Here is a 13,007-nt window from a genome sequence, read left to right as displayed (position 1 = left end):
ACAGAACTATTGACAATAGGTACCACCGTTTGCACTGCAGGATTCCATTGTGTTCCATGGCAGATCTTCGGCTGCATCCGAATCTCTTGTCTAGAGCTAGGTCTAGGTCTTCGCTCCGTTGGAAATGCATGGAGACGCATAGACAATAGACCTAGCCGTAGCTCTGGAAGCCCGTTTCGGACACGGCCTTAGTTGGACTATTTTTCAAAACGTATTAGTAGAGCTGAAAGTTTTTGTAGAGAAAATAAGAAGGAAGCCTTGTTTCATGAGTAAAACATATTCCAAATAGTTGTTATAAAAACGCCACATGCAATTTCTTGGAACTTGGTTCAGCTGTGTCTGATGCGCGAGGCATCCAAACTCACGGCCGCGGTGCATAAAGAGTAGGGACCTAGGGACTAGATGGATTTCAATCTAGACTGAAATGGGTTCGAACAATTTGCCACTCTTGTCTGAACTCGAGTGAAATCACAATCCAGTGAATTTCACTAGAATTTGTGTCCGTTCCCAGGTACACTCGGAAGGAGTGAACATTTACTTGAATTAAATGAGTTTGCACTGGTTGGAATTTGGAGAAGTGGAGGAGGAAACATCAATTGAATCTGAAAGAATTCCAGCGCAATTATTAATAAAATGTCATAAATAAACGCCTAAAAGACACGTACAAATCCACTGCTTTCACTTATCTAATCATATACATCCAAAGACGTAAGGTTGCTTCCACCCAAAACGCGGGTCATTCTCGTTGTGATGGCACGACACCCTAGAGTAATTTTGAGCCGTCCATGAAGGAGGGGCTTGGAGAAAAATTAATTAATCTCAATTTTGTGACATCTGATTTCATTTGATAAAAGTTCCAGTTTCGATGTAACAATGACGTGTAACCTTGACCGTAAAGTAGTCATGCCTTTTTAATGAATGAAAACCACGTGGGCGGTAGGTGACTATTACGCAAGGCCAAAGAGGCGCGGCAAAACTTGCCACCTATATGCCTTTAATTAATTGAGCTTGAGACCGTGCGAACGTGCGAACCAAGCGTGGATCCGGAGGGGAGGGGAATGGATTATCCTGGGTCCTCTCCCCGACATCCTCCCCAAACAGATGATTAAAATCAGAGTTGTAATAAAAAAGGATGACATCCTACAAGGGTTATTATTTGTACATTACTAATATTGTAATAAATTACAAGTAAAATGTGTCTGCCTGTCCGCAACAATCTGATATAAGAAAATCTTGGAGGCCTGACCGACCCTGGAAATATTCCTTGATCTGTCCCTTTTAATGATTGCAAAGTTGCGCCCCAGAGCGTTTTGTTGTTTGAATAATCCGAGAAAATATGTCTGTATTATATGAGTCTGTAAGCCCGCGAGGTTTACTGTTTGGTTTTCCAGAGGCCTCGACATTGTGTGCTTAACAAAAGGAAAAGGAACAAAATTCCATGTGTCAAGTTTGCACACGACACGGGGGGGGGCTAAATTTCGCCGTTTTGGAAAAAGCAGAAGTCTGACTCTATACCTCATTACCGATGTACAGTCGGGAAGTTCCCCACATTCACAACAAGTCTGGAATTCTGACTCAAAATACGTCATTTTGGAGGGGGATAGAGTTATAGCTTTTCGCCTGTAGTACCATTTGCTGTACAGCACATCTCCTCGCTGTTCTACTCCGCGCCTTCAAGTTCGAACCTCGGCAGTAAACGGGGTATAAAAAGCTAGTCCAAACCTGTGAACACCCTCTGAATATGTGAAATAACATTGAGAGTATATTGATTAAAAAAAGGTGGCACCACGCGAGGGTTATAAGGTGGCACCACGCGAGGGTTATTACTTGTACATCAGTAACAACGTAATGCATTACGTATTTGTCCACCTGTCCATATCATGGATATTAAGAAAACATCTGCTGGGCTGACCCCCCCGAAAGAAATGTCTGGGTCTGCCCATACCCATTTGGGTTCAGTTACAAAATAAGGCAATGCAGACATTGGGAAGACAACGGTAGATGTAGGAACGCGTTTGTAACAAACAATTCGACCTTTTTATCGACCGATTTGGCCATGCCATCCAAGTTTGTAGTTGCGTAGGGTCTGTTTTCATAGTCCCGCCGTTGCATTTACAGTCCATTTTCAGGTCTCGATTAGCGCTTGCTTTTGTTTATAGAAAGCTCCATCCCATTGCAACCCGTCACTCTGATTTAAGCCCCTTTGCCCCTGCTACGCTACAGATTACCTTAATCACAGATTTTCTAAGCATGGCTTACATGATTCTGTCGAAGATGTACACCTTAGTCGAAATTCTTAAGTATTTGCGGCCGAACAACTTGTTATGGCATGTCCCGCCATGCATCTACATCACCCCCAATTTCGATGTTAAAAACATCAATAACCTCCTTCCAGAAGGTAGGCCTACCCTTGTAAAACTCCAATGCTCAACGATCGACTCGTTCATTAATGAACTCAACGCACTGCCGATGGTGCCAGTGATATACAAATTGTATCATCCACAAACGAATTGATGTATCACAGCCGCCTGCCGTTGGCGTGGTTGCCATGGTGAATTACCGCCTGTTGCTGAGGCACAAGGCGGTTCCCTCAGTCGACAGCAACAGTGCGCAGACCTACCGGCGGCAGCCTGACTCATTCCAACCGATTATTACTAACCCAGAAGCCGGTTGTGCAAACTCTTGGCGTTTTGTCAGTTGTATTGCTTTCCGTACACCATCATCACATTTTCTCTTGCCAAGGCCGGGCATCGGGAGGCTGTCATCAGGCACTGTGCTCGCTAATGGGGTATGATGCCGCATATCTGTGTGCACAAGATGCTGCCGCCTTTTGAGGAAAACCACCCATGAAACTAAATGGTTATTTATTTTGGCGGGAGGTAAATTGGCTGATGTTAAATTAACCATTCGCAGCCATGTTCGTAATAGGTGAGACTTGTGTACCTCGGTGTATCGGCCATTGCCAGAACTAACACAAAGCCACTGGACCCATCGCACTTAATTGCATCAAGCGTTGATGTATTGGAGTAACGCAGCGTCTCACCGTATCGCAGATTCACATTAGTGATAGCGGGGAGGAGCATATTCCAAGACTCGAACCAGTTTGTGCAGGCGATACTCTGGTCAGCAGCGTTGGAAAGCAGGGGAAAAAGTAACGAAAGATGCATATTTACCATGAGCTCAACTTGAAATGTCGTCATAACACAATGCAGGACTACGTTGTGACAAAAATGGAGGATTTGGGTTTGATGGAATTTCACACGAGCCGCCGGAAGATGAGGTGGCGATTTCAACAGATGCGAGGAGTTTTGTAAGGAGAATGTAGTGCGTGGGATGTTGTGAAAGGAGAGATGGCAAAATGATATAGTTTTTTGCCTTCCGTTTGGACTTCACGAAGAGCAAATCCACGACACCGACTCACTTTAAAATCATTGAAAAGCGGTCAGGCTTCACTGAGCGGCTCTCACTCAAGCTCTGAACGGGAAATAAACAGAATACAACTGCAGACAACACTTCATTTTCCAGTTGAAAACGGCTGCATTTCGAATTGGTTTCGTTTGCTGCGTATAACTGTTTTTCCTCGTTCTGAGAAACTTATTTTGACAAGACATCGATCTTCAGAATTCTGCCCACCGTACAACGACTCCAACCCCACATTTTGTGGGAAAAGAGTATGGCCCCCGTTGACTTTTCCTCCCGCCGAAATGGACCGTGGATATCTGGCCATCACAGACTGAGATTTGGAGCAGTACCTCCATCGCCACCTTACAGGATTCACGCTGTCAAACCAATCCCCTCCCGCTACCTGGTAGCCTCGTTCCTGTTTCACTTGGCGACCTTGAGCCTATTAATTCATAAGACTGACGCCCTTAACGGTAAAACATGTTCTCTTGAATTCCGGGAGCATATATTCACCTTAGATATTACATTTTCGTACCCACCAAGATGGCCATGATCCGACTCGACAGACATACTCCGGGCCGTTGCCAGAGCATGGGGGGAGGCTAAAGACACAAAACCTTTAAGTAGACCGACATGTTAGTCACAGAGCTAGGATTTTTTTTAATGGGGGGTGGTTGCTTTAGTATAACTATGTACTAGCCTTAGAAAAAAAAATCGAACTCGTTTCTGGCGAAATATCTATCAAGTTGTTCAAGCAGATCAGCAGTCTCCGTGGCTAATGGGTACATTTCAGTTGAGTGTGATCCCGGCTAAAAATGAGGAGGGGCAACGTAGGGAAACAGTGTCCGAGTAAACTTATTTTGAGATTTTCAAACAACACATTTTATTTTGTTTTCTTGTATTGGGAGTGTCGGAATACGTTCAAGGCAAGTTTAAATTTCAAAACTTTGAATTGTCCCGCCCCGAAAAGCCTTTGCTCAGCTGATTGCTATAAATGTATTCGTAGCAAAGACATCCAAAATTTAAACAACACATCTGATTTTGTAAAGAGCAGAAATCTACACAGGACATAAATAATATACCCATATATACATGACGAGGAACAAATTTATATTTTTGACCGGCGTCCTTGAAAATTATGCTGTGTTGTTTGCGTCTAACTGACTTTTTAATATCATCCACATTTCCCCCATCCAAAGTAATCGATGGCTGTGCACAATATCTGTTAGCCGACAGGCTTTACCTTACGTGGAGAGGAATTTGGTCGATTTCTAAACCAGCCCTACATTTTTTTTTACACTGGTTCCTTTGCGAGAGGCTGTGAGCGGTGTATTTGTAAGAAGATTTAAAATTGAAAACGTACACTACACACACTTCTGAGAGGTTGTTTTCTATACCGAAACTCCTGTAAAATTCCACCCGGAATAAAATTTGCGTAAAGCCAGTAGCAGGCATTTCAGTAGCAGGTGCATGCACATTTGTCTGTCTTCACGGCTCCGAAAGTAAGATGATACTGTGCTGCCGTTGTTATGTATCTGCGAATTGTTTTGTCACGGCCTTGAACTGCTTGATAAATTTGAAATCTGACCCAAAACCCAAGACTAATGAATTCATGAAACCATGGGAATTGGGAAAAATGACATAAGCAGTTACAGACACTATACTACCAAAGGTTATGTCTAATGACGGCTAGGCGATACCTTCAACAGATTTTTTGTTTCGACGTGAACATGGCAAAGTGCCTGTCAGGAAATAAATTTCATATTTGATGAATTCCAGATAAACCAGTGAAGAATACGAGTAATCGAGAATTAACTCACACCTGATGCCCGTTAACATGTGGCCAGAATAGAAACGAAACAACAGCGTAGGCCACCGGGTGTTGACGGCTTGTGTGTGGTTGCCAAGGGGACGCCGTTGCCATGACTCAAAATGAAGCGGTCTTTTCTTTCAGCAACTGCTTGTAATGCGCTCTTATGACCCAAGGGTTATTTTTGTGGCAATGAACACGGTATATTTTATACTAATGACAGTTAATCAAGGTACATAGAGTTCGACATACAGACATTACTATTTTTTCCCTGAAGTATAAAATGCCAAATTTAGCAGGGAAGATGTGGAATTTTGGCCCTACTTAGGTTTGTGTACAAGGTGTCAAGCGATGTTCGTGTATGGGACTCCTAACTCTATCAAATTAATACAGTTAAAACAATGCGACTGAGATGTGGGTCGATCATTAAATATTTCTACCTCTTTCCTTTTTCGCTGGTCTCATTGCCGGGGGTGCAGTGTACTGATCTTGTAAACCAAAATGTGTGAACTAATATACCTTATTGGAAGGACTATGCAGGTGTTTCTGTACAGTTAAAAACAGACGGGGACTAAAAGCAATCCTGTTCCACCCACTTTCACAATGCAATTGTATAATGATAATGAGGGTTTAAATTAGATTGTTCAGTCTTACTCTTGTGTGTAGACATGAATACAGTTATTAGTTACATTTGTCTGGTTCAACTGCTATCCATGAAATTTGACCTGTGGGTTTTGGGGAAACATTTCCTTTTAATTTCTTTTTACGTATTTCAGCATAAATTATTCTAAGGTCAGTGCTTCCACAAACTTGATTATGGATACAAAAATATGGCATTGAAAGCAAGTGCTACGTTATATTATATGTCAGAGCTGTAACATTGGTTGGGAGGCAGTCAGTAGTTATCCCAAAATAATAAGGGGCAAATTCAAGAGTACCAAAAAGGGAGAAGTAACCCTAGAGGGTCAGTTTTAAGATCTTGAAGGGAGCCATCAAAACTTCTAGAAATTGTAAAGGGTAGCTGCAGTGGAACATTTTTCAACACAGGCCTCCAAATCCCTTTTTGTTTCACTTTTATATTTTTGTATTTTGGTTATTTGTTGGCTTTTTGGTTTTTGTACTAATGGATATTTCCATAGGCCTATTCATGAGCAAAACTGTGACATCACCCAAGGAAGAAAACCCTTAATGGTACCTTGGTTTGTACACAAAAAGCTACTCCATTGTGTAAGTTTTTGCCAAACATTTTTTTCTATTTGTGATTTATTGTTGTGCAAATACAGAGCAATAAGCATGCAAAACTTTGTTTCATAAATGTTTCAAAGAATAAAGTCTGGGTTAACAGGTGCACTGAACCATGTCTTCCCTGGATGACGTCACAATGACAACAACCCCTCATTTATCCAAGAAGGCACAAAAATTGCAATGTTTAAAACAGTGCATTTTTCAGTGCATTTAACCTCATGGAGATGTACATGTAAAATAGTTTTACACACTGAGGAAGGGTGTGAAATTGTAGACAAATTGTGTCCGAGAAAAATCATTGCAGATACATGTACTTGTTAACTTTTGGGAGATTTAGTTTCTAATTTGTTGGTGACCGTAGGTTGGAGCGCATGCTGAGTGCACCCCATGATGAGTGCAGCCACCAGTACTTTCCATCAAGATATATTATATGTGAGTGTCAATTTGTGACTGAAGTTTAATTTTCTTGGTCTCATTTTTGTTTTGCTTTGTTTTTGTTGTGTCCACAGAATGTGCAAGTTCCCCTTGCGTCAATGGCTCATGCTCTGATGGTGACTACGGCTACTATACCTGCTTGTGTCCTGTTGGTTATGAAGGAGTGAATTGTGATGTGCAAAGTACATGTAAGCATCAAGATTTTTCTTCAACCTTACCCCATAACTGGGTCTTTCTTTGATGTTGGGTTATGTGTTTTGTATCAATTGGACACATTAATTAATGGGGTATACAGGTCCCCCAAAATAACTTATATTTTATATGTAACATTGGTTGTTATGGTAGTTGTTTAAAATATGAATGCTGCACTACTTTTGCCAATGTTGGCATCAATTTCTGAGATTAATTAAGCGAACAGCTGAGAACATAACACACCATTCCTTATTATTCTTATCCAGGATATTAAATGCAGAGACTTACATGTGCTGGTATTCCAAGAAATCTGTGAATCAATTTAAAATGTCACACTTCTTGAATTTGGTGTTCAACGACCAGAGAGTTTACAGGAAATCTCCTTATCACTAGTTCGGCCTACAAGACAACACACTGTTTTTGTCAGGAATACTGGGGAGGAAAAAATGTCAAATAAGACACTTAAACAGTTTCCATCACTTTGATGGACCCCACATACTCAACAGATGATTGTCGATGTAACAAAACATAACCCAGAATCATGGAAATGTCCAACTAGCCACGGGTACCAGCTGGCTGTTGAATTCAGCAATTTCCAGTCACAAAGTGAGGTGTGAAGACTGGCCAAATCCTGGCATGATCTGGCAAAGAAAATGTTCACCTTCGGCTTGGTTCTAGCACAGTGCGTCTACTTGTGGAATGTGTTGCACTTTGCCTGGCTAGAATCGACAGATTTTTTGTACAGTCATTTTGTACATTTCTGCGTTCATCATGTTATTGTGAAATAAGCTCTAGCAAAAACTGAGGCTGGATGTGAAAAAAATAGACTGAAGTTGAGAAGAATGTGAAAAAACGGACTGAAGTTGAGAATGGAAAAGTCAGATTTTGATAGGCCTACTGCAGAAGATGTGTCATTAAAAGGAGTATGCACACCTGTAAAATTATTGACAACAATGAATGGGGAGTCAGTTCTCATCTAAGGCTTTACATGTATTAGGATAGTATTTGAAATCTCTGGCTTAGTACTGACATTTAGCTCTGAATGAGCCTTTTATAGTTTCAGGGAATAACATGTTGATCCTTGCAGAATTGGTCTCAAAAGAAAAAGGGTTTGTTTTGAAAGTGTCAAGTTTAAATCATTTTTAATGCCTTAGGGTTGTTACGCATAAACTGTGGCTATTATGAACAAATGTAATTTTTAAGAATGCCCTGTACTAGGTTAGCACAGGTAAATTGGCTTGTCTTATACAAAATTTTGTGATAAAAAAGACTACGAATCACCCAGGCAAACAACCAAAAGTGACTATTTCAAAGATGGATTACAACCAAACACAACCAATACAATTACAACCAAAAGTGACTTGTCACCCAAAGTTGGTTGGTTTTCAACTGCAGCTAACTGTAGCTGAATAAGTTCAGTCAAAAAATCAATAATTTGCCCTGATAGCATTTTTATTTTAAGCAGAGATATAAATTATCTGTGCTTATGAACATCACAGGAAACAAATAAGACTTGCTTCAGTGATTAACTGTGTACAAACTCTTTGTTTAATGACTTTTGGGACAAACTAAATGATCAAAACAAATAAAGCATCCCTAAAATTGAATTTTTTTTGTCATTCCCAATAGCTGCTGCCTGTGGGGCCTCTTATTCTGCTTTTACGGGCATCATCACCAGCCCCAACTACCCAAGCAACTATGGGGACAATCTGAATTGTGTTTACCAGATACGGCCCCACGGAGCCAACCGCATCGAAATAACGCTCACCAATGTGAGCTTGGAGGCCCCCAAGGACTACTTGGATATTGGAGTTGGCTACATTGCTGATATAAACCAAGCAAACGAATCACTGACAGGGAATCAAACCAGTGTTCCTCGGACCTTAACGTATGATTCCGGTGTGGTCTGGCTCCTGTTAACCACAGATGTTAACATAGGGAGACCAGGGTTCCGTGTAGAGTACAGTGCTGGTGAGTAAATATCCAGATCAGTAATTGATATGGTTCACAAGTGCAAGTTTGTATTCTTTTGTTTGTAAAGCTGAGATGCATTCTAAAAACAATAGCTCAAATTCCAACTGATGATGAATCAGGGTTTACCACAGTGCATGGTGGGATAGATTAAGGAGTCATTTCATGTGGTCTACATGGCCGTTGTATGCCGTTAGCAAGGGAAATGGCACAGGTGTGGTTGGCATTCAATCAGAATAAAAGTTTCAGTTACAGTCTTACCGTTTCTAATTGTGCATGGTAACTTGATGGTTTTAAGATTTTAAACAATGGTTACAAAACAAAAAAATGTCTTTTTGAAATGCACTCATATGCTTATAACATAGTAATGTATGCATGGCAATGTGTGCACTGATGACCCCCATTGTATCCCGTGATGCACTGCAGTAAACATTGTAGTACGGCGTCAGGACATAGAGCTTATTAAATATTGCCATAGTAGCTAAGAAAGATGAAGCTAGTTCTGGAGTAATGTGGAAAAAATTGACAATCTACCTCGTCAAATTCAATACATGTACCATATACATTCTCACCTACTCTAGATGGTGATGATTGCTACAGTTCACCATGTCTGAATAATGGAGCATGCTCGGATATGCTACGATCCTTCACCTGCACCTGTGTTCCTGGCTTCAGTGGTGACCGCTGTGAAATCAGTAAGTGAAATGTTCACCAATGAAATCCATAAAACCGTGTCGAAAAATGGCTCATGCAAGTGTGCACTTTTGAATGTCATGATCTTACACTTTGTTGGACATTAATCCCATCCCTCCTTTTGCTTTGTGAAGTTCACATTTTGGCTACTTATTTGTTCAAAGTTTGGCTATTAATTTGATTAATTCTGCCATTTCAATTTTGTTTTCACCAATGACAGATGATGATGACTGTATCACAAATCGTTGTCAGAATGGCGCCACGTGTGAGGACAGAGTCAATGATTATTTCTGCCGCTGTGTTGCAGGATGGAGTGGCAAAAATTGTGACATGAGTAAGTACAGAATACCCCCCCCTCATCTGGAAATGGACTGATCCCATACTTTGAAATGGTCTTGCCACAACATTCTCATTTTCAGACCACAACTGAGAAGACAAAAGAGTAAACTTTTGTTTATATCCCCAAAATGAACCCCTGTCACTCAGATATAATGGTAACAAAAACAAGAGGAATTCTCGGGAATGCTTGATGATTCACCAAGGGGAGGTATTTTTTCTGCACTGTAATTTAATTAAAGCATTGGACACTTTATTTCATATGATACCTCCTCATAGATCCTGCAAACAAGAAACAACGTATCCAAGCAGAACCAAAAAAAAATCTGAATACATTTCTCTTTTAATTGTAAACAATTTATACTTTGCATACATTTCTCTTGATTGTCCCCCAAATTAACATGGTCTTGCCTACATCTTAAAGGGTTTCAAAAAGTTGCACAATGTACTAGCTATAAAAGTATCAATAAGCCAAATTAATCCACCTGCAAACAACTGCAGAACTTTTTTGCTTAGGGTACAGTGCTTTAATTGTTATGCATGTAGAACTTCTAAGAAAATTCTAGCCTGCCATGCCACTGTCTTTTTTTTTGGAGTGCATATTAAACATGGAGAAGTAGCAAACACTGTGTGACTTTTCAGCCAGTGTAGAGGTACAATCTCTGAAATGGGTCTTTTAATTACTTTTAAAGACTTACACTGTTTTCAGTTTTGTACCTGCTGACAATTTTCCACAGATATTGATGAGTGTTCCAGTTCACCTTGTCTAAATAATGCTACGTGTGTTGATCAACTGAATATGTACGTCTGTTCATGCCCTGCTGGTTATGTTGGAGACCACTGCCAAATTGGTTGGTATATTGTAAACCCTAAGTCCTTTTAAAAGTATGTTTATGACCTATAAATCCATTTATGAGGATCCTCAAATCCTCCATCTGGAAGGTACCCAGTGATACAGTCCTCAGTATTTTCAATAGTCTTTGTAGCCTACATAAATAGGGTCTGGGCAGCTATAGAGTTCCAAAGCATGACGTGATTTGAACTAGAAGTTTAGTGCAGATGAATGGAATACGTATATGAACGTATGTTGGGTCCTGCGCTGGTTTCCACACTAACGCCTAGTTAATTTTTGAACTTCTTAACAAAATTAACAAGTATTTTTAAAAGGAACAAACATTTCAAAAGCTTTTAAATCTATCATTTTGATGTAATATGTACATTTCTATCATGAAAGTACCCTCTAGCATCACGTTGTGCAGATTATCTTAATCAGCCCCCATCCCCCAGTCCTCGGCACAGATTTATGCCACTGGCATGGATGGTAGAACATTAAAATTTAACTCAAGAGGTCTGGTGTTTTTGTAAAGTAGTACATTTTCAAACAGTCATGTTCCTAAAAAGCTTTTCTCCTCCTGTCTTAGATTTCAACGAGTGTGGCAGTGCACCTTGCAGGAATGGTGGGACATGCACGGATCTAGTCGATGGTTACAGCTGTACTTGTACAGCTGGTTGGGAAGGAGACATGTGTGAACGCGGTGAGTTTGATGAGTATTTTCCCCCAAATTGTTGTCAGTCATCATTGTTCATGCCGTATGTTGAAGCTCAATCTCAATAGGAAAAGGAGCTAGCAATCTCTTGAGTCACTCATAAAGCCTAGTTTCCATATCGATGTAAACAAATGCAGAGAGCATCACTGATTGCTGATGACTATACCCGATACATATTCATGACAGATCGCCGAACTCTCATTGGTGGATTGGTCTCGTGCCAGCTGCTATTTTTACTCTTTGCCAAGCGCACATGTGATCGTTCATGCAAGGAGTAAATATGCATACATTTTTAACTGTTGCCCGGTTCACCCTGGTGACAGTTAAAGAAGCAGAAAATCCAGGAACTGTGCACTCATGGTATGGTGGCACCAGCCTAGCAACGCTATGCAGCTCATATGAAAAGATGGCAACACACGTAAAAGACAATCTGCATTTTCCTCAGCTAAGCGATGCTGAACTGATGAAGTGCTTGTGTTTCGACCTTAGGAACAAAATAAAAGTTCGTGGAAAAAATTAATGATGATGGTTTTTATTTTCAGAGGTTATTAACGAAAATATATATGAGTTTTAGTAAAACAAAGATAACATGGTTTATTTTGATTTTTTGCCTCGGAAACTAGTTCGTCAACTCCCAATACTGAGGGGAGGTAAGATTGACTGTCCAACCTCAAACCATGTTATGTTTGTATGATAGTCCCCAATGATGCGCACTTTAATAGGTCTACATGGAAATGTTGTTTGCCACTGACGGTCAGCAAAGGTGGATTATATTGAACTTTGATGACTGCTTGCACCAAGTCGTCAGAGTAGGTCGATAAAAACATATACACTGGCATGACAAGAAGCAAAAAAAGTTATTGCGTGACATTGTATTACTTGCTGTTGATCATTTTCACTTAACAAGTAAATGCTTACAGGTCATATTCCCTGTTTAAAATCACTGTGACCATAAGATGTTTTACAGGCAAGACAAACATTTGCTATTTGTGAACCTGTGTGCCGGGAATGGACGTATTAATTACCTAATGCATGGAAAAATCTTGTCTCACCTACAGGTTCATCTCTGTTAATTTATATGAACCATGTGTGAAGAAATTGATTGGAAAAAGATAAATGTCTGAATTAGTCTGCAACAGTTTTGTTTCAAAATGAGGTTACCTACAGCTTGATATTTATTTGAGGTACCTTTGGAATGTGTCCTACAGTTTGTAACAGTCCCAGATAATTTATATACAAATTTTAATAGATGTACACTCAGCACAAACAGTTAAAATGCCCCCTCTTTTGTAAGTGTTGGCTTCTTCCCTTGTTTGTTACGTGCTGAATCTGAAACTGACACCCTCGTTAGGATTGTGATTTAAGGTCTTTCATGT

General features: G+C 40.3%; 1 protein-coding gene across 2 annotated transcripts in view; it reads left to right on the top strand.

The window, feature by feature from the left end:
• Positions 1–13,007, top strand: part of LOC110981809 (uncharacterized) — a 57,135-nt gene that overhangs the window by 1,462 nt on the left and 42,666 nt on the right. The window contains exons 1-7 of one of the 2 annotated variants that reach the window (XM_022239746.2): positions 2,670–3,875; positions 6,967–7,080; positions 8,714–9,055; positions 9,637–9,750; positions 9,969–10,082; positions 10,822–10,935; positions 11,506–11,619. In XM_022239746.2, coding sequence (XP_022095438.2) covers positions 3,674–3,875; positions 6,967–7,080; positions 8,714–9,055; positions 9,637–9,750; positions 9,969–10,082; positions 10,822–10,935; positions 11,506–11,619 — 1,114 coding nt within the window. In that variant the 5' untranslated portion in view covers positions 2,670–3,673. Of the gene's footprint in view, positions 1–2,669; positions 3,876–6,966; positions 7,081–8,713; positions 9,056–9,636; positions 9,751–9,968; positions 10,083–10,821; positions 10,936–11,505; positions 11,620–13,007 lie in introns of those variants that run through there. The other variant, XM_087139422.1, reaches the window with a different exon arrangement.

This window comes from Acanthaster planci, linkage group LG07 (genome assembly GCF_054643075.1).
Source record: "Acanthaster planci isolate LZ-2023a linkage group LG07, COTS_SCS, whole genome shotgun sequence".
In the NCBI taxonomy this organism is placed as follows: domain Eukaryota; kingdom Metazoa; phylum Echinodermata; class Asteroidea; order Valvatida; family Acanthasteridae; genus Acanthaster; species Acanthaster planci.
Note: the sequence above shows the minus strand (reverse complement) of the source record. Positions and strands in the feature narration are given on the sequence as shown.